General features: G+C 38.8%; 2 protein-coding genes and 1 long non-coding RNA gene across 3 annotated transcripts in view; 2 read left to right on the plus strand and 1 right to left on the minus strand.

Annotated features, from left to right (window-relative positions):
• The first annotated feature begins 124 nt into the window (after positions 1–124).
• Positions 125–2,511, plus strand: Sf3b6 (splicing factor 3b subunit 6). The gene is made up of 4 exons (XM_022075545.2): positions 125–280; positions 460–578; positions 681–810; positions 1,801–2,511. The coding sequence occupies exons 1-4, from the start codon at positions 254–256 to the stop codon at positions 1,897–1,899; spliced, it is 375 nt and encodes a 124-aa protein (XP_021931237.1). The 5' UTR covers positions 125–253; the 3' UTR covers positions 1,900–2,511.
• Positions 2,512–4,251: 1,740 nt separating this feature from the next.
• Positions 4,252–10,458, minus strand: LOC110835387 (uncharacterized). The gene is made up of 3 exons (XR_002544887.2): positions 9,803–10,458; positions 6,683–6,824; positions 4,252–5,711 (listed from the first exon to the last, which is right to left on the minus strand). It is a non-coding gene; the product is annotated as an uncharacterized LOC110835387 (long non-coding RNA).
• The window catches only part of Oatp74D (Organic anion transporting polypeptide 74D), a 139,261-nt gene continuing 119,829 nt past the window's right edge, over positions 6,997–26,428 (plus strand). Inside the window, exon 1 of the mRNA XM_022075529.2 lies at positions 6,997–7,510. The gene's annotated coding sequence lies outside the window, so the exon portion shown is untranslated. The remainder of the gene's footprint in view (positions 7,511–26,428) is intronic.

Raw genomic sequence — 26,428 nt, forward strand, 5'->3', positions numbered from 1 at the left:
CTCCTGTCATGGATTTTCTTTATTCATCTAGCTTTTGGTCTTTCTAGCATGTAGCAGGACAGCTTTACTTTTTTATTGTAATCTGTGATCCACTGAGTGCAATGTTGGTAACATAGTTAACTGATAATCTGTGATTATTTTCGTTGTAGTTGGATGTTGGTATTTACTGGGATCAGGTAGATCAGTGTTTGCAGTTGTATGTATTATTGTATTCTTTGAAATATAACTAAAAACAACTAATTTGCTTACCGAAATGGCTATGATGCAACGGCGGACAAATGTAAGTGTGAATAATGTTAACGGCAAATTTAATATGTTTGGTTTTGTTTGCGAAACTATTCATAACCTAGAATTTTAATAGTATAATTTTCTTTGCTCTGTTTTCTTTTTAATTTATGAATATTGAGTTAGCCTGCTAACCTTTAAACTTCAATTTGATGTTTCTGTTTTTCCCTGTAGGTGAGACTACCACCTGAAGTCAACAGAATATTATATATTCGTAACCTTCCATACAAGATTACTGCTGAGGAAATGTACGATATATTTGGGAAATACGGAGCAATTCGGCAAATTAGAGTGTGAGTTACATGGCACATTTGTACTAATATTCTATTGTAATTGTACTTTTTAGCCTATATGTTTCCAAATGAGCATGACATCAAGGTTGCTTTTATTTCCAGTGGTAACACTCCTGAAACAAGAGGAACAGCATTTGTTGTATATGAAGATATTTTTGATGCTAAGAATGCTTGTGATCATTTATCAGGCTTTAATGTCTGTAATCGGTACCTTGTTGTATTGTATTACCAGGTAAGTTTTACACTTTAGATTGTAATCTGTTGGGCAATTCTACCCTGATGCCTTGTGTTTGTATTCCTAATGTTTAAAAGGAACATGCTTTTACCATTAGATTGTGCTTTTTGCTATTGATTCCAAGTGAAGTGCCTTATTCTTTATATTCTGCTTCTAGGGACTTTCCAGATACTCCCATTGCTTCTTTGACTTTGTTTTTGATTTTCTATTATTATAGAAATTTGGCAAAGTAAATTAATTAATTATTATTTCTGCTTCTCACTGTTTATAAATTTTTAGGCACTTTCATAATTTACTGGATCTGCTCAGTTAGTGAATGTATTTTAGACTGAACTGGCATTGTATTAGGTGATAACAGACCAATCAGTCAGTCAGTACTTTCCACTGTATCATACTCTTAACAAGCACATGCAGTTCTGACATTGTCATGTTGTGGGGCAGTCAGACAGAGCAGTAATATGTTGTCACTCACAAGTATGTCAGCTGTCTGTAAGTATAAAGAATGTCACCGGGCAAGAATTCCTGTGCTTGCTGTACTCTGCAAATCGGTTCACATTTTTCTGCAGTTTATAAATCACTGTCAGTTCCAGAGTGAATCCATTGTACATTTTAAATTTTGAAGCATCTAACCCTGTGATATTCATTTTAAATTCACTGTATCTTGACACTCAATGATCATTTAACTTGAAATTGCTACTCTGTATTTCAGTAGATTAAGTGCAGTGGGAGACATGTAATTACACCTCTTTCCACTATATTAGATGAAGTGAAGTGTTAATTACCAAATAAAACCCCTAAATACTCTGTAGCCTTTGTTGTAAGGACAGTAAAATATTCTTCCCCATTTTAAATTAACATTTGCCCCCCTCTTTTCTTCTTTCTCTCTCTCTCTCTCTCTCTCTCTAGAATATTTAATTTGAGTTTTATTTTATTCTTCATTTAATCATGTGAGATGATTTTGTATGTAATGATGTGTATTTTTTACAGTCTAACAAAGCGTTCAAGAGGATTGATATTGATAAGAAGAAGGAAGAAATTGACAAGATGAAAACAAAATATGGTATTAATGCTGAAGAGAAGAAATGAAATGGTGGTGAAAGTTATTACTTTGATGAACTTGGGACCAAAAGGAATACATGTTTCACAAGAATAGCTTTCATTTTCATATTTTTATTTTCACTTTCCAATTTTATTAAGAAGGACAGGGCAGAATGAGAGTATAATTGTATGAGGCTAAAATTATAATTAAATTGAAGAAGATGTGTAGGGTGATATGTGGAGTTCAATTATTACTTACAGATGACCATCTTCTGGGTTGTAGTGCCGTATAGTCTGGTAGAAGTTAACCATTGTTTCAAAGGACCTTGCTGCCTCCACCATCTGTGTACTCACTGCTGTGAGAACTTCATATCCTGCTCACACAGTCTTGTTTCTATGGTATGGCTCTATATGAAATAACCCACAATATACAGCAATAATAGGTACTTTATTACTTCAGTAAATAATTTTTATAGGGCATGTTTGAAGTGAGAACCATTACTTGAAGGCACTCATTAAAGTCATTAATTAACATTTTCATATATTCTTTGAATAGTGCTATGTCAAACAAAACTATGAATTGTGTGTGAAAGATTTTTGTAATATATTAAGAATTGTATACTGTTGAAAATTATATACAATATATTCCCAATTATCAGACCTTTGGTTATCCAACATGTCATGTGAGAATGCTCAATTTTATCAACAGTTAACTGAATACATTCTGTATTTCTTGTACTAAGTCACGACAGATGTACTATTGTTCAGTCGCTGGCATGATCTTGCTTCAAAGAAAAGGAAGTGAGGCTCAGAAGCAAATACTTGTTATTAATTACTTGGGGGAAAAAAACTTTCATTTATAAATTTGCATTACGTTAAGTACTAGTATTATTTGCAAAATTCTTGATTTGATGCCATATTGTATTTTCTTTGAATAAAAATTTCCTTGGATATTATCCATCGTCTAGTAAAGTATAAAATATAAAACGTAGAACGACGTTTCGGAGATGGGGCTCTATCTTCGTCTTCAGGTTCCTACACAGTTGGGCCCACTAGATAGAGCTAATCTGGACGGAGATAGGGATTAGCTCTATCTAGTGGGCCCAACTGTGTAGGAACCTGAAGACGGAGATAGAGTCCCATCTCCGAAACGTCGTTTTACGTTTTATATTTTACTAGACGATGGATAGTATCCAAGGAAATTTTTATTCAAATGACTCTTCACCATCGTCAAGAAGTTTTAGATTTGATATGTATTTTCTTTGTAATTTAATAATTTAATTGAGCTGTTATTTACCCTAGTCTTTTTTGTTAATCGACCATATTGTCCAACAATTTTGAGTATCCACCTGCCTGTCAGTTCTGTTTAGGTTGGATAATGAGGAGCCAGCTGTTTGAAGAAATGGGTGCCTAAATTGTGTAGTAGTTGTTCCTAGCATCATCATACAGAATGAAGCATGTGAAGGAAAGTAGGTGCCATAAGTCATTAACTTCTGAAAGATGTGCACTTATAAGACAGGAAATATGTTCTAGGCATATTGATGTATGAATACAAATTGTTTCATTTGAAACCAAATTCTATGAAATGAAGAAATGGTAGGAGAAGGAATGTTGTGGTATAGTGGTTATCACACATTTCATATTCAAAATTCTCTTGTTTGAATTATGCCTTGAAGACCAGCTATCCTGACTGGGATTTTTGTTGTTGAGATTGTGTTGGTAGGCCATGACCACTCCCTTCCAAATCAATTCCAGTTTTAAATTTACAGTCATGCTTCCATTTAACCCTGTACATCTGAAGTTGGTAATACTATAAATCAAGAATTTACAAACTATTTCTTATTATTCTAATGTCTGTCACCACCCCTACCAGCATTTTTAATGATATTTGATTGACTAGCTGCAATTTGTTGTTTCCTTCACCATTTGTCCTCAAAGACATCTCATTAGCTGCTCAGTAATCCATTTCCTTTCTTTTGTTTCAAATTAATTTTATCTGTATTGTGAATGTATCTTCCAAATTGGAGCCTACCAACCTTCTTGTCCAATGGGTACTGTGGGCCTTTTCTGCAGAGGTAAATATGGTCAGAGCATAGTAATTTAAGTAAATTAAGGTACAACCTAAAATTAGAAATAGGTTACATAGTTTACTACCCAGTTGTTCATAAATTATATCAGAAGATGTAGCATGACAATCCTTATTGTTAAGTTGTGAGATTTAATTTTACCTTTTTATAAATATTCTCATTCGGAAATTAAGGTACAATGAAATGAAGTCTTGGTAGAAACTGTTTAATGCCATTCAGTAGCTATCTGATTTTAAAGGTTTTCTCAGCCGTAGTGTATGTGATTGGTCACAGTATTCTTTTTCAAACATTTTGCATGTGCATGAGTGTGGCATCTTTCACATTAACTGTTGATTAACTAGAGCTTATATTGGGTGGTCCAACACTTAACACAGTGGCCTGACAAATAGCATTTTAATTTGTATAATAGGGACTAGTGTTTGTGTTGAACATCACAGGGTCTGCCATTGTGTGAATGTTCAGTGTGCACGATTGTGATGCCTCTTACATTTTAATATCACACAAAGGTATACAATTTCAGATTTAATTGTAGTATTTTGATTTACTGGTATTTATTTTGAGCAATGTAAGATTAATTCAGTATTAATCATAAGAAAACCCACAGCTGTATTACCAGACCCTGAATCAGGAAACATTGAGATCCACTGGCCTAACTTATCATTAAGTAACGAGAACTGGGCAAGCACTTGGACTGGATCACCTGATTGATGGATTTGAGGTTTTCAGGCGGTGATTCTGTAGATGGCTGTTATCTGGCTTGTTCTGTGTAGTTTAGTAGAAGTTCACCAGACTACACATTACAAAAACCCAGAAGACAGTCATCCTAAGAATGTTTATGTTTTTCCAGGTTCCAAGAAGGGCAAGGAATTTATTTATAAGTTTGGCTACTGCCAGCCAAAGAACTTGCTCTATGTAGTTCAGATCATTGTATGTTCTGTGATTATTTTATGGAAGATATTTTTTAATTATATACTTATACAGTGGCATCTAACTCTACAAATAAATATGGTGAAAGTATTTAAATAACCTGCTTGACGTTGAATTTCTATGGTTCATACGCTAAGAAATTCCTGCGTAAACGCAATTATATTAAAATCATTTTGTCTAGTAAAATTTATATACAGTTGGTAATAAGCAATTAGCAGACCTATTTTCAGTGTACAATGCTGCTGTCATGCGGTAAACTCTGGTATTACACGGTCATATGTCTTCTGCTTTTTGGAGGGGAAAGTCGGGGAGGAAGAATAGGAGAAGCCAGAAAAAGCTGCTATGGCCAGGTTCAAGGAGAGAATCCTTTATTTAGAAAGAGAGGGAAATGCTCTTGATCGTTTTCATTTACATGACAAGGTTGTCAATATTTTAACTTCGAGCTCTAATAACATCAGTAATCAGGACGCTTATTAAAAGAATGACGTGAACACTTGTTAAGATAACCATCATTCTATACAGATGCTTTGAAGGTAAGGCTCAAATGATCTTTCCGACGTTTACGTAAAGAACTGTCTTCGTGACTTTTTTACGTGTGACACTATTTTGTTTTCTGTAGGCCTGTTTGATGTACATTCATCACCTGAGGTATCATTCTAGGATGCCTCGTATTTTCTGATTCGATCATTTTATATGCTTCGGCATTTTACTCCTGTTAGTACTTGAACGGGCATATGTCGGACTACTGCGTAATGAAGTTTTCAGGAGCATTTTTAGGGTCCAGAAAGAATAATTTCCTTTTCGTTACCCTAACAGCTAGCTGAATGTATCCATCTGTGAGAAAATCTAGAAAATAAAACGAATTAAAATTAAAGTGAAGTAGGGGTTATTTTTTAGATCTAACGGCAACAAATAATTTTCATTTTAATATAGACTCCAAGTACCAAATTTATTCGAAACCAGTTCAGAAGATTCGAATATAAAACGTGGTAAAGATTGTCCGCTATTCCTCTGATGTACGTTCAATTTGCACATTTTGTTCATTTATAAAATTTGAAATTTAACATAGAAAGTTATACATTTTAATTTGAAAATTCAATGACTTGAATGTGGTAGGTGTGCGAACTTGTGTGGGATCTGTGATGGACAAAGAGGCATTGGGGCATATTTTTCTTAGAGTCCTTCGATTTTCCCCTGCCAGTATTATTCAACCATATTCACTCACATATCTTGGGGGATGGACAATGGGGCCATTAACTGCCACAGTTCCACATCGTAACAACAAAAAATACCACATACTAAAATTAAGTAATTTTTCTACAGAGTGCATTTATGGGTTTTGTGTGATTCTTAGAATTAATTATTCACGATTGTGACCAAATCAAAACTAAACTTAAAGTAACTTAAATCTGGTGGCGGTGTCGCCTTTACAACATTTGTAATGGTTATTCTAACGTAAATTACTCTTCTACCAGAATGTCATTCGTGAACAAACTGAAGTTTGTGTTGAGACATAGACAATGCTTTGAGATGCACACTGTCTAGCTATTTTGACTGTGAGATTGTTTCACGAATTTCCTCAGTCATCTTAAGAGAACACCTGACCGTATCGTGAAATAGGCAAGGCCTCTTTCTCTCAAATGCTTTCCAGTTTACAGCATAAAATCATGCATGATCTTATTTAACGTTACTTTAATGTGTGCATTTTATTCTGTATTGCTACACAACAGTTTATGAATACCAATTAAATCCAAACAGGAAACAGAATCTAAAGGATTTAAGGATGCTGTACATTTAATTGAAGTGTGAATACTTACTTAACTTCGTGCTTTGAGACAATGATTTTTTTCTTCACTTTTGGTATTTTTTGTTTGAAGACACATTTCGGGTGTCAATGAACCGAAATGACTTTCAGTTTCATTAAAGATATTCCGTGCTATGTCCCTGTTAATGCTTTTTCTGAAAACAAATAAAGTCTTCATAATGATGCTATTAACGTAACTCACATCAGCAAATAGGCGATTTTCGTTATCAAATCTATTGACTAATGATAATGGGTTGCGTACGATAGCGTGTGACGTTTAGTTACTTTTCATGTCCCTATGTTTTTAGCACTGGTTCGGCTGCGTCGTGTTTGGTATCCGAGATGGTAGAACGTAGGAGGTTAAGCTGCAGCTGGTATAGCATTATAAATTGGTAGTAACTGAAAGATTCTTTGCATAATGTTTGTGGAGGGATAATACATACTGTGTGGTGCTTAATCAGTAACATAATCAGTGTGAACTCAATGTCTAGTTGCTGTGGTGATAGTGATTTAGCCAGTGACAGTTTTGCCGACATTATTCGAGGTATTTCTCGTCTACTTAAAGCTGTAGCTCATGAATATATGAAAATAAGTGAACTTGAGAGATCAGATGTGTTTGTTTTGTATTTGAATTTAATAATTTTTGTTTTTACTATTGTATTTACTTTCAAATTTATCTTAACATGGTTGTTCAATTCGATTGGTTGTTTACGACGACATACCGCTCAAGGCGGGAATACTGTTATAGCAATTTCGTCGTCTGCTGAAGAATCCAATGGGCACGCCCCCTTAGACTACTTGGATTGCAGATCGTCTTGCTGAGTGCATCATCAGGACGAAGGTCAGTGTTGCATTTTAATTGCACCCTAAAACATTCAAGTTTTTATGCTATTATTTTTGTTCTATGTATAGAATGTTGTTATAGGCTACGCACGTAACGTAAAATGTTAATGTCAGAAATATGTAAAAATAACGAATATTGCTAAACAAGAGTTATGTATAAGAATATGGGGAAGAACGTGGATTATTTATTGTGTGTGTGTGTGTAATTAAATAAATTCACAAAAGTAGTAAGAAAGAAGAATCAATAAGTTGGTTTAACAGTGAAACTGTGCTTAGTTTCATAACTTGATTTCAGTAACTATATAAAATATATTTAATCACTGCTGTAAATATGTAACCCCATGAGTAATATTCAGATTCAGAATGGGAAACCATATTTTTCCATTTGTTCTGTGTGGTTCTAGAACATGGTATCTTGTGAGAAGGTAGAACATTTTTACACGTGTGTTTAAGTGCTCGGGGAAAATCAACAGTGGCTGTGAAGGTGGTGGGCGACGGCCCAGGGCTTTGCGTCTGTACTTTAATGTTTCGAAAGTGCATTTTCTGCTTGTTTTTTTGCTGTAGTTTACTTTATGTGTGGTCTTGTATCTGAGACCGACAACAGTGAAGAAGGAATTGAAGGGTTTTTTTTATAAAAGCCTGCGGATTGTAAATGAAAATTTTTAAATGCGTTCTTATACTATTCTTGATGTTGCATTGTTGCTCCTTCTGTTTCCGAGTAATTGGTAATTGCAGGGAGCTTTTATTGCTATTTATTAACAATGACTTACTTCTCAGTGTTTCCCAATGGTGGTGTTATTTGGTTAGTTTGTTCATATTATGCTTACTGGTAGTTTGCCAGACTGCAGATTTATCATATTCAATGCTTGTGGGTATACTGCTTTCCAAAGAAGTGCCGTTTGAGTTACAAAGAAGTGTAAACTGTTTTATAACTGCGGTTACGGCTTTATCTAACGTAGACGATCACTTTTCAAATATGTCGTTAATGCAATCGTTAAAATTTTAATAATTTAAATCACTTTTAAATGTCTCACGTATTTTTTTTTTTTTTTGGGGGGGGGGCCCTCCCTAATCAATCTCGCCGAGGTCCACGCACTTGGTTCAGCTGCCGCTGGAATTCAAGGTTACAATGAGCTGTTCTTGAAGTGCAGATGGGTTGGGAGGGGCCACAATAAATCACATAACGGGTTTGTCGTGTTAAATAAGCTGTTTCATATTTCTGTATAGTTTATTTTGAGAATACCTCGGGCAAGGAACGACTGATGTCGCTAGTATGTATTCCGTAACTACAGCAGCAATTGAAATAGCATTACGGTACTTTAAAATGAATTCTAAATGATTTTCTGGGAAGTTCCACTCCTCGTTTCTGCGATAATGCTACATACCACACGATAGATACTCATGGCTGGTGTTCTAAGGATGAAATACCATTAAAAGGCCAAGCGCCATTCAGTGAAAACCTAGGCTTTGTTTCGGAGATTAAATTTAAAGTGTAACGCATTTTTAACCTGAGCGTTGGATATAAACTGTTAGCTTCAGTCTCCAGTCGCTTTACCCCCGTTAGGCTACAAGACTGGGCATGAAGCTGCATGGTCCCAAGGTTTATTTGTAAACATGGAGGTGCTAAGGAAATAAATGAACATTTCATGGCATCTGTAACGTATTACAGCTGTTGTGAACAATCCTGTGCGTTGCCTTGGCTTCATTGCATCAAAACGATTAAGTTACCTCATCTAAAATGAGTTTGGAAGCGTGTGTATGGTACGCTTTTTCTCTCATGTCTCATAATGCCATTTTGTTTTCGCCTGATGCAGATGTTAGTTCTGTCCTCCAAGCTTGAAACTTTTAAATTCACTGCCTACTGAAGTTAAGTCGTAATGGCAAATTCCAGTTTTCTAAACCGTCTGGTTTGCCTGCGCAATCGATTGATCTACTAGAACGTGAGCGTTATTGTTTCTCATTACATTTCCTTGGTGCATAAGAAATGACAAACTGATAGAATATTTATTCTTGCTTACGCACGCACACACGCAGACCTTGATAACTTCCCAGGACCCATAATTCAGTTTAGTCTTTTTGTGCTGTGATCTGTGTGATTGCCTAATAAAGTGTCGACGCGACCATAATCAGAACTAATGTTACGTTAGGCCCAATAAATTATACACATTTATTCTACGTAATAATTGATCGAAGTTATGTGACTCTGTAAGCCGTGCCATTGTTGAATACATTGACGACGCTTCTGAAATCTCTTGTACCATAATCATGAAGAACGTTGGGTTAAACTTACCTTATATCTGTTTTAAGAAACAGAGCACCTCTATATAAGCTCTTTCCGTGATTGTTAAACAAAATCCCTACGTTTCAGAAATCAGATTTAGAATGCATCTGTTTTAAAAAAAATGAATTGGCCGAGGTAGTACCGCTAGGCCAGCATTATAATGTATTAAATAAACATTCCAAAGAAATACACATTTCTACATCGTCTCGCCGCCCTAACCCTACTCGGAACCATTCGCCCTTTCCCTAAAATCCTCACCCTCACACTCCCCTTTACTATCACTCTTACACATTCTTCCTTTGAACGACACACACTGTTATCCGGAAATCCCAGAACAGGAACTACCACCAGGCAGACCTCAAATCACCGTACATGTAAGCAACGAAGTACAAACTTTACGGAAACACTAATATCACAAACGTAACACCACGTGTCTGCAAGTAAGTAGCTGCTCGTCATAACACACGTTCCATATCTCATACGACAACTTTACAGCTCGTGCATGTGCAGACTTATCGCTCCGGAACTGATATTCTACAAGACGCCTACTGTTCGCGACTGTAATCTTGACCCGCAAGTCTCAAGATTACAGTCGCGGGCAGTAGTTGGTATACGTAATACGGCCCAAAACACTGCATTTGTCTGCTGCTCCTTACGTGTCTTGCACTACGTCTGTTCTGCGTATATAGTACACCAAATGAGAAACGGCACTTCATCTACGTACCAGCCGCACTCCTTTTGTAAAGTACACACCAACACAGAATGGTAAGATTGCATGAAGTACTGCTATTCGTCTTGTTTTATTGTATATTTTTTGCTCATATTTTGGAAAATATCTTAACTTGTGTAACTAAAATGTTCAAGGCATTTCTTCATTATGTAACAAAACTTGGGATCAAGCCACCAGTAACATAGTTCAAAACAACAACAACAACACTTAATATCACCATATCCACCAGGCAAATTCCGAGCATAGTATCTTAGATTAGGGCACAACCACTTCTTCCGATTTCCTAATGCATTATTCATTAATCATCGTATTATACGATGCTGTCTATCCTGAACTACTTAGAGTGTCGATAAATAACCCATAAATAAAACAAAACATGTAAATGGTGAATAATACAGAACTTTAATGTGGCGTGAGACATTGGGCTTTATTCTAGTGCGCCGTCATGTGGAAAATAGGAACTGTTGCATTGCATAGATAGAGGTCCAGTCGACCCGCGTGTCACAGTTTGTAAAGCACTGCGTTGGCATGAAAGTTCCAGGAATAAGAATGCAGGTATACCCGCATCGTAAATACTTGTGGTTGAACTCCATATTGCAACGAAACTCCGGATTTCCGCGTTCCATCGACACTGTGTGTCTCATGCCCCCTCCTCAGAAGTACACCCTCATATTATGACTAGCGTACAAAATGACTAGAATAAGGGGTGTTGTTAATGTTGAAAGCCACACATTATTCTAGTCATGTCAAAGTACTGGTTCTGGCACTAGTCGCCATGCTGTGAGTAGAGATAGAAGATAATTATTTGTAGGTTTAGGATTTGCCAAAGAGAATGAACTCGAGGCTTCTTAGGCGCATTCGTAATCTTGCTGCGTGCCTATTAAAATAGCATCAACCGTCCGCCTGTGCGCATATAACAACTAGAGACCGACTCCTTGGCATTTGATATGGAGATCCCCCCCTCCCCCAAAGTTGTCTAGTTATTTCAATTTTAGTTTAAATCTTGCAATAGTAATTGTCTCTTCATTGCCGAAGTATCTGGTTGAGGAGTCTCCATGCTACCTTTGTTAACATCGTTGTTGTGTTACGTAAGATAAAAGTAAAATGTTAAATTCTGGCGAATTGTTACATTTTGCATACGATTCCTAACTTGTTTTTTCGTAACGTGTTTATACAAATAACGCAGGAGAGTAGAGGTGACGAAATTATAGTTCGTGTGGTGATCAGCGGAACGTTTTCAGGTGCTTCAATGAGTATGTAGTGATTACAGGAGTGGGCCCTTAGACGCGAAGTGCTATTGGGGAAAAAAGTCTGGTAAGTCTTTATTTTTTTTTATTTAGTGTTCTGTCTGACGACAGGTCCATATGAACAGGATCCTTCCATCCTTTTCTCGGACTGGGACCTGTTCATATACGTTCTTGGCAGATGATCCAGAAGTGGTTTGCCATTGCCTTCTTCTGTGTGTGAATAGAGTAATTGTTGGGATGCCACGGAGAAACCGGAGAAGCCCCCGGAGGAAAACTCCGTGATGCCTAGACCACGGCCTTGCCCAACACAAGTTATAAATTCTGGCACCGCCGGGAATCGAACCCGAGACCCCAGGATTACAAGGCCAGCGTTCTAACCGCTAGACCACCTAAGAAGCTAAAGTGTTCCTAGGATCCCTAAACAGACGTAAGGGGCAAGAACAATATTGCTTGACCTAAGAGGAGATGCTTCGATGGTAACGGCCGGAGACCTGCACATTTAAATGCAGGAGAATACGAAGGAAACAGGACGACATGGGGGAGGTAGAAAAAACAATGGGAGGAAGATTAGAAGAAGAAGAAGAAGAAGCAGAGGAAGAAAAAGAGAAAGAGGAGGAGGAAAGATAACATTTGGAAACGAATTATGACCGGTAGAATAAACTTAAGTCTTTTACAGTGTCATGCAACTGGAGCTCCGTGAATTTTTAAAAGAAATTTGCACGTTATAGTTTGAAAGAGGCAATCCTTGTCTTGCCTTTCGTTATTAGAATTACTGGTTCATCATCAACAGTTTCATCCGACATGTGTTATGTTTTGTTTTCAAATACTTGTATTCTTATTGGGCAGGCATTTATATGTAGATACATATTTATGGCCGTATATAGTTTCGCAATTCCTTTTTGTGAGTCGAAATTTTTCGGTGTGCTGTTATGTGTCTTTGACAAATTAAGATTTGCCGCTGGTGAAAAAGTTTTCGGGACATTGATCTCTCAAACAGGATTCCTAGATAGGCGTGTGTCTAAGCATATTAAGATTCGGACAGTGAACTGATTTATCATTGATTCGGTATTACGTTACTGTATGAAATGCAGACGTTACTGGACGTGGAATCATTTGAGGTGCTTGAACACGAAGAAGTTGATCATAACTGCGAATTGTTTGTTCCAAGGCAGAATGTGAGACACGAAAGGGGAAACGGAAATCCTCAGTGAAGATAAGAGTTCTCTGGCCGAGATTCGATACACGTACTTCATAATTACGAGTTAGGGGATATGCCTGTGTACCAGTTTATTCATTGCTGTCCAAACACTATACCTGCAGTAAAGACGACAGAAGCGTGAAGCTAATCACTTTTCCCCATGTTTCCTAGCGCAAACGTTAAGAATGTATGGAGCTTTACTTCCATCACCAAAATATACACATTTAGGAATATAATAATACAGACAGTGATATGTATCTGGTCGCAAAATATATCATTCTAGGTCTGGGGTTCGATTATTGGTCCGAAGGTCAGCCCCTTTGACAGATTCGTGGTATTTGTCAGTCCTTCCATGCATATGATGAATTAATACCAGAAATATACCACGCAGACGGCAGTTAACTTTCGATTTCCATATAAAATGGAAATTCCTTGGCTGACTGAGTAAGTGTAAAGTTTTCAGGAAGCAACGCGCACCATGAACTTAGTCATCAACTGAACCAGGAGCCTGCTTTTGTTTTGGAGTGTCTGTCATTCAAGTCTTATTCTGACATAGGAATGAAAGGGCAGAAAACCAAGCATCCTTGTCGAGTCATATCACTAAAGTCAATGAACCATTGGTATAATAAAACAAACCGAGTTTGTATGAATCCGTATGCAGTGTGTAATGTAAATAAAGTAGTGAATGGGTGACGTCATCATGTGAGTACGCAACTTGTCAATAATTACTTCCTCTCCACGTGTGTAGTGTGTCGACCCCTACGAACCAGGCAACCACAACAGCAATGTCTCATTACACTTACCATATCGTAAATCTGCCACTCTCGTTTTTGCAGAGTAGTGTTCTGAGGAGAGAGTTTTGACGTAAGAAACAAAAGGCAGAGAATGGAAAACTGAGGAGGATATAATGGCATGAGAAAGAGTTAACAAAGGACCAGAAAAAATTGCACAATGAGTAACTTTGTAATTTGTCTTCACTTGTTACCAATTAGACGAAATGTATGGGACACGTGAATCAGAATTTTTGTTGGAAACTTCTAGTGCAAAAAGCAGTCAGGGGCCTAAGGTACAAAAGGTGGATTTTATTATAGAAGCAAGGCGTAAAGTTGGGAACTGCAATCAATTGGCTTAGGATGATGTCTATTGTCTGTCTGTTGTTATCATGGTAATGAGCCATCTTGTTCCACCTTAGCAGAGGATTTCTTTATCAGCTGAAATACACAAACTTGTCAAGACCTTGTGCTACGGAGTTTGTTAGTAACTTTTCCTGGTAATGTGGCCATAAGGCATTGGTTTTCTGTTCATAATGCCCCAGTTTCGATACTTGTCACATCCAGTTTCTTTCACCTCTGACCAAGCCTCAATATGAATTTGACAACGGTGATTTACCTGCCATTATAATAACATCGTAATTTGTAGGCCTGCCTTTCCTCTGTCGGTCATCGTCTTCTGTCACTGGGAAACCCCACTTGACAGGTGAGCAAAGGCCATGGAATTGATTTGTGATGTCAGGAGGCGTCACAGCTCAACATGTGCGCTCTTAGCAGGTAAATTCTCGGACCAAACTTTGAAAATGGACGATGACCAAGAAATTTCGTGCTTTTATGGAATCAAACGATTTCCTTCCCATTCGACTCCTACCTCATCCGGCTGACTCTAGTTTAGGCCGTTATCATGTTTATACAGTAAACGGTTATTTCAATATTATTTTGTTATCTACTCTGATGGCTCTTAGTTGACGTTTCCCGACAGAAAAACAAATTGTGTGTATTTCTCGTCTACCCTGTTCCCTACATATCTTTCTCAGTTCATTACCTTGTGTTCATTGGACGTTATATTTAGTAATGAAGGTAAATAATTATGAAGATCCTATTTATGTTGTTTTATCCATTATATCATTTCCTTGTCCTTAGGTCAAAGTAATTTCCTCAGCCCTTTGTCCTAAACTACCTCAATGTATGACCTTCTCAGGGAGAGAAACCATCTTTCACACCCACTAATCCAACAGCATGTTCTCCTTATCTTTTTGTAGTATTGAGTCACTAAACCACTCTTCTTCCCCTTGAATAAACGGTGAGATATCATCTGAGACTTTTTTTTAACTAGTCTTACACAGACAAAGCCCGCCAGTCAAACACTCTTATTTATTTACCTATTTCTAAAATGTAGACGTACTTGAGTGCATGTTGTGATGTTATGTACATATATTTCCTGGCAGTGACTCAGGTCTTACATGAATGAAAGTCAAATAAAATCTATATTATGTGATCTGTATGGAGACATCGGAATAAATACACAATGGGGGTCTTTACAATTTGTTCTCTTCATCAAATATTATTACGGCAGTTAAATCGAGGATGAACATTTAGTACATATAGAGGAAATGCATACAGAATTTTTAGTCTTAGTATCTCAACCACGTGAGGGAGACCTGGGCGTAGATTAGAAGTAGAAGGTAAAAGTAAAATATGAAGGAGCTGGGGCACTGGAATTATAATATTCTGTGAATAGAACACATGAGGGAAATTAGACTTTTTATCTCAGTTTTGGTAGGGAAATTTGAAGGGAAGAGAATACTTGGAAGATTTATATGTATCTGCAATGATAATATTCATGTAAATAGGACGTGAGGGTGTGCGTTAATTTCTGTGGCTCGTGGTGACGGTGGTGGACTATTGTGAACACGGTTATAATTAATCGGATACGATAATCAGCTCGAAGATGGCTGTCTTCTGGGCAGTAACACCGTGCGCCCTGATGATAAAGGCAGCTCGTACCTCTGAAACGTTAGTAAATTTCTACCAGACTACATGGCTTTACTGCCCAGAAGACAGTCGTCTTCATTATCGTCGCCGAGACAACCTCAGATCCGTCTATCATCTTTAGAAGGGTTCTATTTAGTTGAGTTACGTAGTTCTTGTCTAATATTCTCACTTATCTTCTTATCCAGCTACATCATGAAATGAAGCTTTAAAGTTATTTTATGATGAGTATAATTGTATCTTGTGCTTATCTAATCACCACATCAGGTAGAAGCATGGAGGAGTAGAGGCACATCTCTACACATTCTTAAACTCCCCATTACATAAGGTAGGTCCCTGCCATTAACCCCTGATGATGTGTTTGTTTTACACACCACTATATTCAAATACCTGATGTCTCGCTGCTTCATCTCAAACTGTAACTGGTTTGGACGTATTTTTCAGATTAATTTGTGTGCCGTATGCTCAGGAATACGAGAAACGCGGTTTTTGCCGAATGTGTATGAGCAGTCAACCTTCCAAGAAATTTTAATTATCATACAGGATAAAGACGAAAGAAAGCTGTTCGGATACGTTTCATGAGAAACAACAAATAGTTACGAAATAAACGAGGAAATGCCTTTGCTACTCTTCTGCGAGTTTCCGCATTGTACATCCCAGTTCGGTTCTTGTAAAGGCTCTTCAAGTCTATTCACATATGTAGCAAGACTTGGGTAGCGGACAGTCAGTCAGAATAACCTGGTCTGTGCACATTCAAAGGATAAAGGATGAAACACACACGGATATCCGTTTACTGAGTGGGGTTCGAACCGACGATCCCTGTCCTATGTGGACTGAGATGGTGCGTCTACCGCGATAGACATTTGTTGATCAACTGGGGTGTGAACTAAGTACATTAAGCTATGGTTAAACCATTTCATTGCAACTAAACTAAGTGGCCAACTAGGGCTGAATATCAGTGTATGGTCATCAGAACGCCTGCTTTTTATTTTGGAGGTTTCAGATTCGAGTCTATACCCGAGGACCATCTATTCTGCCAGGGATTTATGGTTTTCCTCACGAATCTTAAATTTATGAGATAGTATCTTAAAAGAGGCCATGACCCTTCTTTCGATGTTGTTACGAAGTAACTACCGGTTGTTGCGGCCGAGTTGTTAACGCTCCTGCTTCGTATTAGGGAGGTCCCAGGTCCAAATCTCGACCCTAATACAGGCTGTCCCGACTCAGGTTTTTCGTTTTCCTCATTTCCTTCAGGTAAATGTCATGATAATGTGTGGAATTAGACCACATCCTTTGCCGTGATTTGACGCTGTATTGTCTGAGATGCTGACAGCGTCGTTAAATAAACTGCAAACATCTGATAGACTATTAACGATTGCCTTTGCAAACCTGTATCAGCAATTAAATAAATTTCTTCATAAAGAACAAACCCCATTTCTTGAGAAGCTGATCAAGAAGTTCCAAGATGTGAAACCCAAGATCGCATTGGACGCAGAGTCTGTAATATCCTAGAACCACGGACTGCAGCCCGCGTGCGCGTCTCTGCCATCCATTTATTTACTTCACTGGCACATCGTTTCACATGTGTTTACTCCACAGGTTGTCGACCTTTGTGAACGATCTTGTCCTGTTCTGTATGCGGCGGAAGTTTTCAGGTTTAACAGCCTTGAAACGAATGTTTGATTTGTGTTCCTGGAACAGGGCTTGCACTTCCTTCAAGAAGTTATTTGCTCTTTCTGCATATCAAGATTCACACATGCGAGGACGGGAACCACATACATGCTGTGTGGTCCTCACGGCTTGTGTACAAACGAACGCTTAAAAATTCAGATTTTTGTAAATCACATTACGGCGTGGCTCAATTTAAACTGGAATTATGTAATTAACACCCGGTTTCAATCCCGAGTGATTCGAAGTGGTGGACGAAGTGGCACTGGAGCAGGTTTGTCTCGAGTTCTTCGGTTTTCCGCTGTTAACCATCATTCACCACTGCTCCAAACTCATCTGTCATCACCTCACGTGGTGTGCCGTAGCCCTGACCAAGCGGCATATGATGTTACTCTTTGGCCCTTAACGACTTTATCTCTGGCCTGGCTTTTTGCTGTGTCCAGAGTTCTGTGTCTTTTTTTTCTTTTAGAAAAGCCAACAACTTCGGCCACCGGCGATATTTAATCTATGAAAAATGTAAAAATAAATGGCCAAAACTGGTGCCACCCCGTCTTTTTATTGGTCTGCAGTACGTGCTTGGATATTTGTATGCATTCATCGACATAATCTCCCCAAATAGAAGAAAGACGTTTCTTAGAATTGGTTCTGAAGAGGGTCTAATGAAGCAGTATTTATCAACCAGTGGTTGTGGATCGCTTTTTCTATCTTCCTTTTTTGGTATTTAATGGTGTGACCGCTTCAGTAGCGAGGAAAAGAACACTGTATGTTTAGAAGTGTCAGCACTAATTACATTTATACTGGGGGATACTGGGAACGACCCGTTCTTCAAGTGCCTGAGCACTACGGGTCCCAACTTTTCGTTGGCTTGGTCTATAGACATTCGGTAGGACTCCTTGGACGAGGGATCGGCCCGTCGCAAGGCCTCTACCTGTAAACAGGACAGCACAACACAGTAAAACGAGGACAAACATCCATGGCTTGAGTGGAATTCGAACCCGCGGTCCCGGCGACCAAGCGGCACAAGGCCCACGCCTCAGACCGCGGGGCCACTGCGGATCCCTATTACATTTATAGACATATAATTTGTACTTTAAATTTAGAAATATGAGATAATACTTGTCTTCGGGAAACCACCTGCTGTCGTGCAGATACTTGAATCATAACCCTGTTAAGGAGGATATTTGAACCTGAAACAGAGCATGGTGGAGATTATATACATAAGAGCGTCATAATCTGTTTTCTTCACGGAATATTTTAATTCTGTAGTGTAACATCTCAGTGTGTTGCTTACGTGTTCTTGACCTTATTGTCACTGTCAGTCAGAAATAGAATAGGAGACACAACACACCAGTCCAAAAATAACAGAACACCGCTGTGCTGTAATTCATTATTTTGTAGAATTTAACATTGCACTAGTGGATTGTTTTATATTTTATCCGATGTTATATCATCGACAAAATTAAATACCTAATTTACTTGACTGTTATTCTCATCGAAGACGTGCAGTACCTTGGGTAGAATCTTAGTGATGACCGTTTTCGGTCTAAACATGCAGTTCAAATAAAAGCAACTGCTTGTAAAACAGTGACATTGTTAATAAAGTCAGAAATTTACTAAATGTTATTAGGATGATGAAATAACATTAAGATGTATGCATTAGGGAAATGAGAATGTGAGGACGTGAACTGGATTCAAGTGGCTTATGATGAGGTCGAATGGCAGCTCTTTTAAACACGCAGTGAACTTCTGGTTCTGTGGTGATGATCTTCCTGGTTATATAAAAATGTGTGTAAATCTAGACTACTTGTGAAATTATCAGTTTCTCAGGAAGAACCATGCTAGAAGATGGCTGTCTTCTGGGTTGTTGCGCCGTGTAATATGTTAGAAGTTTACCGACGTTTCAGAGGTTCTTGCTGCCTCCAATATCAGGACGAAGACTGCACGGCACAACAACCCAAAAGACAGCCATCTTCAAACTCACCGCCGCGAAAACTTCAAATCCTACATAAGAGCGATGTTACACTGAATTAGAATCTGCTCAGTGGATGGCTGTTGTGATGTTGATAAGCCGTCGGAGTCACAGAACTGCACATTTATTGATCGGTTAAGTAACTATCTGGTACTGACGGAGAAATTGTACCAAGGAGGTTTTTGTACGGGTGTTCTGGTCCTATTTGTACGGTTCTCGGACTACACCATCAAGTTGACCTCGTTCTAACTGTCGTCTAGAGGATGACATGAAGTGTTATTGAGATCGTGGTTGGTCCGTGACGCATGTATGGGACTTCTGATTGGTCCAATAATTTTTCTCTAATAAAGAACCCTTAAAGGTTAACTGATTGGGGCAAGTTACTGATTGTTCTTTATGATTTGTTATTATTCGTATTCAGAGGTAAATCATTCCAAGTTACTGCATAAGGGTTATTTACCATTCTTTTTCGCTGGATTAAAATATTACATTCGCCACCTAGCGTGGCTCTGTAGAGGTTAGATTATTTTCCTCGTGCTGAGATGCCCCTGGGTCGAATTTCAGCTCGGCGACTGCCTGTCCTGTCTGAGGGTTTTGTGATTTTACTCAGTTTCCGCTGAGAGATTGTAGGATAGTAACCAAAATATTCTCCAACAACTTCAATCTGTATATTCTTTCGACATTCACAATCGTCCGCTTTGACGCTGCATCTGTGATGTTAAGGAAGAACGGTTTAAACCCACACACATGAAGGGTTTACGTAATTTATATCGACTTTCTTCCTTCTGTCTTGGCTCTTTCCCTTGCACTGTTTATTTAATGTTATATTGAGTACGAGTATTTATGTAGCGTCTTTTCGAATTCACTTGGTCAATGTTGTGCAACACTTATTGTTAAAGGGGAAATCTAGCATTTTGAGGGCGTTGTTTAGGCCTTTTCTGAGCTTAAGACTTTTTTGTGAATACCACTATTTATATATATTTGTTTATTTATTTATAGCTGATTCACGTACGGCTTTTTTGTAGAGTTTCATGGGAAACCTGCGACATTTTACCTCATGAATGCGTCTCACGTTTCGGACATATCAAACCTGAAACGAAAATGTCTATGGCGTTGTAGTACATCATCTAACTACATGGTACAGGTCGTTTTTCCGTAGCTGATAATTGCTTATCTGGTATAAAAACTCCTTGCCGTGTTGTAAAACAGCCTGCTACTTTACTTTTGTCGTGAATCAGTTGAATCCCTTGCGGTTTTAAAACCAAGTGTTGAATGTTTACTTGTTTTAAGGCAACAGTAAATTTTTGAAATAGGGTTTAAGAAGAAAGAATAAATCAGCGCAGTACATTTGTGCAGATTGACTACTTATTATCTGTCTGGTCGAACTGGTTACGAGTCTCTCTGGTCAGTACATTTAGACATATGCATGCAACCCAAATACCACATCAGTGAAATGTATTGCCTACATCAAAGGGGTTTCCAACAGATAGATAGTGCAGTAGTCCAAAGGCAGTAATAGTTTAAAGCATGATTGTCAGTGCGCAGCAGTAAGGTTGTGCCCATACGTGATGTAAATAGTTTTGCTACAATACGGAGGCATTAAATGTTTTGCCACTCTGTATTTTGTAAAACTTGGTACTTCGAATTACAGGAGTCCCTGTTTCGAATCATGGTAGATCGGCTGTTTTTACGCTCTCCGTGAGTTTCCTCAGTTTTGTTAAGATATTATATTAAAGTAGTCCATGACAGTTTCCCTCCACGTCCAGAACAGTTTAGTAGGCCTGCTCGTAAGAGTAGAAATTCTCATTTTTTACTTGACGCCGTATTGCGTCTAAAATTGTTATTTAGTCGTTAATTATGAGATAAATATGCATGTTATTACCAAATCCTACCACATGCAGGATACAGTCCCGTGACAGTTTAATCCTCACTGCACACTTCCCTAATATCTATTTTAATATTGTCTCTCCATTTCATTTTCGGTCTTCCAAGTAGCAGATTTCTAGAAGGTTTTCACACCAAAATTTTGTGTTTCTAGCTTCGACATCTTAGCCACATGTCTAGCCCATCTTCTGCTAATCGATTTAACTGCCTGAAGAGTACGAGACGGCATATATATTTTTTTATAATATCCTTAAATCCCCCCCCCCCCCCCGCTACTTTCAGGCTGGATTCAAATATTTGCCTGAGACGTGAGACGGTTCTAAAACGTTTTTCTTGTTTCTGTTTTTGGTACTCGCGTTCTTGTAGCCTGCTGTGAGCAGTATTTTTCTGCCTCTGGTACGCAATGTACGTTCACTTCTAGTTTTGATTCCTGAGGCAGTGATTTAATTGTCCGGTTCTGCCCTCTCCTTGAAGAGTATTTAGAATAATTTGTATTGTTTCTGATCTTGGCACTCTTTTCGTATTGCTTGTTACGAGGAGCAACGAGTCGACTTATACTTTGAAGTCGAGTTGTCACCGGGTGTGTTATTTGTAAAGGCCAGTCCGTTTGACATCGGTTCTATCATTTCTACAGGCCTGCCTATCACATCGTTCGCACATTTTGTCTTACGTAAGTCTGCAATATTTCTGGATGGTCAGTTTTGTCAATGCTGTCTTGAGTTTGAGTCCCGTTGAAAATGGTTTGTGTTCGGGAGATTCCCGATTTTATTCCATATCCTTTGTTTCTAATAATAAGTGTCAATCATTCTAGCATGCGACTCTACAAGCTATAACGGATCGTCTAATAAGACCAAGAGAAACCTGAATTATTACTTTGGGGGTTGCGTAACTTCGAAATAAAAGTGCAAACATACATGATTTGTTCTTTGAAAGACAAATATAACGTTATTTATGCCTTTATGCAGTAACAGACATCGACTGGCCGCGTTGATTGGGATTTCCCCGTCTTGCAACCAATAGGAGTCCAGAATTTCGCCACGCACTCGGCATGTATTCTAGTTTGCTCAGTGAACAAAGGACGGTTCATAGTCTAAAATACGCGGAGCATTACTTAAAAGACCAGCTGCAAGCCTTGGTGGTCTTAGACATAGGGATCATGTTATTTTTGTAGGACTGAGATAGAAACGGCTACTTAGAAGTAGAGTTGACATGCGTTAGTGAACAAAGGAAAACCCGACAACAAATAGTGTAAACAAAGGATCAGCGTTTCCCGCCATATTCGTCCCGTGCCTTGGACTTGACCAGTCGCCAAGTGACATGCACGTCCGGTCTGCAGAATGCACGATGTGTTGCGCCGTGAACTACAAGGGACAGTCTGTCCTCAGAGTTGGAAAGGGTCAGGCATGGTAGATGTAATTAAGCCTGGTTTCCGGGATGACAATTTTTAGTTCTTGAATAGCAAGCTCCTGATGGGGAAGTCGTGTCTGCCCATCTCTCTGTTCAATCACCGAAGCTATTCAACGGATTTTAACTAAATGCCGTGACCTTGTGGATAATAGTAATTAAATAACTCCTTGGAGCAGAGTCCCTCAGTAGCAATCACTCAGCGGATTAGGAGTTCTCTTGCTTTTTATGGAACCCGAAGACTTCTTTACTGTGTTCACAGGGGCCAGCCATTGGACTGTTCTGAGCCAATGAAGTGTAATCCATAGCGAGTTTCCGCAAGATCATTTCCAGTCAGGGCTAGTCAGGAAATTATTCCGAGTGTTAAGGTTTTAAATAGGCTAGTAGTTACTTAGTCACCTAATTACCTGCTGAGTTTCTATTTCATGTTTAGCTACCTTGTTAGCTACTCCGTAAGTAACCAGTTGGCCAGTTCGTAGCTAATTTTAGCTATCAGTTATCTGATTACATAAGAATTTAGTTGATTTTGTTGATCGTTAAGTAGTTAATGAGTTGATTATTTGAGTTCTCATGTACTCCGTCACTTAGCTAGTCAGAATTAGTCACGCATTTATAAGATCCATATCTCAACATGGTTCAGAGGCTCTGCGCACACCGTTATTTAACTCGTAAGCGACTCTACCTGTTATGTAATCCCAATAGTTGTTCCTCGTGTCCAGCTTCAGGTCTCTGAGGTGTCTGTTATTGGTTGAAAAAGAACTGATATCAGATATCAGTACGATTTGAGGTTCACGAGTCGGTGAGTACGAAATTGGCTGTCTTCTGGGTTGTAGCGCCGTGTAGTCTGGTAGAAGTTTACCAACGTTTAAGAGGTCCTTGCCCTGATGATGGCGGCAACAAGGACCTGTGAGAGATCAGGTTTGGATGCATATTAGGCTGTTTAAAGACGTTGTAAGTGTTGAATAGGCAGGAAAGTGTTTGTGACCTGTTTGAAGGTCCTGTAGACCAGTGGTCCCCAACGCGGTGCCCGCGGGCGCCATGGCGCCCGCCAAGACTTTTATGGGTGCCCGCGTTGTTACGGAAAGAGGTTATACTGAATAATGAAGGCCGTTCAACCACGAACATTATAAGATCAAAGCACAGATCTCGACTTACTAATGCCCATCTTGACCATTGTTTGCGAGCAGCAACGTCATCCTACACTACCAACTTTGAAAAACTGGCCGATGAAATGCAGTGCCAAAAATCACACTAACTTCCCACTTGAGTAATAATAATTGTACTTATAAAAGTACATATTTTTGATTGCATGGTTTCTTGTATCATTAAATGTCGTGTTGTTTTGTGTATTATTTGGTGTCCATATCTTATTTGTACAGAGAAAAGAAAATTTGGCTTTGTTAATTGGTTGGTGCCCGCCACGATCTCATAAACTCTCAAATGTGCCCATAGGCACAAAAAGGTTGGGGACCACTGCTGTAGACTTATAGGTAGAGTCTCCTGGATAAACTGAGAAAACCGCGAAGACGTTGTGACGCGATAGCCCAGTCCCGGCTGGACGCGAAGTGAGAAACATTTCCTCCGAACGATAACAGCTACTTTATCACTGAGTTAACTTAAACAGTGGCGTCTTGGCGTCTCTAATGCAACGGTTCGGTAATACTGTAGGATTGTTTATTCCTGTTTAGTCCTAAAGTGATTTAACGACGCTACTTCTACTGCATAGGTTATTAGTTTTGAATGGAATGTGGAGTTCACAATGATGAGTAGTTAAGGATCATGAAGGAGGCGATTGTGACATTCAAAACATTATCCCTTCATTCGTCTGGAGAGAATGCGGAAACCAAGGAAGAAAGCACAGGATAGCCGATAACTCGGTCGAAATTCGAAGCGAGTACCTCGTGAATAAAACTTAGTACCGAAAAAAAGTAATGTAAGTGATACTACGTTTTTCGCCCGCTAATCGTAGTACGTTTCTAACTCATCCATTGTACAGGTCTCTCTTGGTAAGCTGTTAGCCATTCAGCTTGTCACGAAATGCCCTATTTGAGGTTTTCACGGCGGTGCGTCTGAAGATGGCTGTCTTGTGGTTTGTTGCGTCGTGTAGTCTGGTAGAAGTTTACCGACGTTTCAGAGGTCCTTGCTGCCTCCATCATCAGGATGACTACCAGACTACACGGTGCAACAACCGAGAAGACAGCCTTAATAAGAAATGCCGTTTTTTTTTAGAATATGTGGGTTTATTGCCGTGTTCATAAATCCTGTCATTGAACCCTGTCCTGGACCATTTGAGCCTAGTCCAGTCCTCACACTCTATTTATCTAAGATTCAATAGAATATTGTCCTGTCATCTGTGCCTCGGTCTCCCAAGCGGTTTCGTTCCTTGAGGTTTTTCTACTAAAATTATGCATTTCTCATCTGTGCCACGCATATTCTATGTTTGAACAACATCATATTTGATTTAATCACCGTAATATTATAAGGTGAAGCGTGCACAGAATGTGCATGTGTTTTCTCCATCTTCCATGCCGATAAATACATTTAATTTTATTGCCTTCTGTTTTGTCAGACGTTTTTTATAATATATCTGCCTTTGGAAAATGATAGATACCGGTTCAGCGTCAAGTTGCCGTGTTTCTGAGAAACAAGGTGAAAAAGGAATAAGGCAACAGCTGCGTGTCTATTCAGGATGTGTGTGGAGCAGACATCAACAAACATTGGCCATGGAGCGATATATTGGCTTCCCATTGGACTACAGCCGGGGACGTTCCTTTGAGCGCGGTTCACGTCACATCATGTTCCTTCAATATAACAAAAATCGAGTTGGATTTCAGACGCACTGATGTGCTTAAGTGGTATAATTATTCACATGCTTTTTTGTGGTTGGTGATTAGTTGTGTTTTATATCATTCAGAATGTCGATTTTTTTTCTCCGCCGTGATTGAAAATCCTTATCCAGGACCGTCGTGCGATTGGGAACTAAGCATATCACTTGCTGCCTCTCTTTCTCTTATATATTTACTTCCGCTCCATATACATCCTGAACACACTGTAGAAGAATTTACTTTGGTTGAAATGGCTCGTGTGATAAAACTGCCCTTGAACTTGACAGCAGTCAATGGCCCTCAGACAATTATAAAGTGTCTCAAGTATGTAACCCCTAGCAACTCACCTTCCTTGTCTCTATTGTGGCTGTTTCTAAATTGTTATGACCTTTATGTGATGATTATGCACATTTTATTCGCCGTTGATTGAAAGGCGCTCTTACACTTACGTAAATTAATTGCAAAATAAATTTCTCACGCAGTCTCTTTCCATTCGCCGGGATTACGTTTCTGACGTAATGGGCAGTTGATGACGCCAAATAATGCAGTGGCTCCCAAGTCGTGTCTCTTTTCCAAAAAGTAAGAATAAGCCAGTGTCTGCAAACTACATTTACCGTTATTTAATCTTGTTCCGTGATAGATCGACGATTTGCTTGAGACGGAAAGAAGCCTTAGCGTCGTTCAGGATAGCGGCTAATCCAGTCGAAATTAGAACCAGGTATCCGCCAAACGCAGTTCCCTACAGATACTGCTACATACATTAAACAGGTCTGTAACTTAACTCTGTAGTACAAGGACTTAGTGATCAACTGAGGGCTACTGGATTCGTTCAGAAAATTCCTGCTATTATGGTACTCCACTTTGTTCTTAACTCACTTTATTGGACCCTGCCCATTTCCAGTTAATTCCTATTTAATTAACAAAAACAGCTTCATGCACTAAGAAGAT

The sequence above is a fragment of the Zootermopsis nevadensis genome, unplaced genomic scaffold, assembly GCF_977971745.1.
Source record: "Zootermopsis nevadensis isolate Lab colony 2312 unplaced genomic scaffold, Znev_1.0 Znev_ptg000020l, whole genome shotgun sequence".
NCBI lineage: Eukaryota > Metazoa > Arthropoda > Insecta > Blattodea > Termopsidae > Zootermopsis > Zootermopsis nevadensis.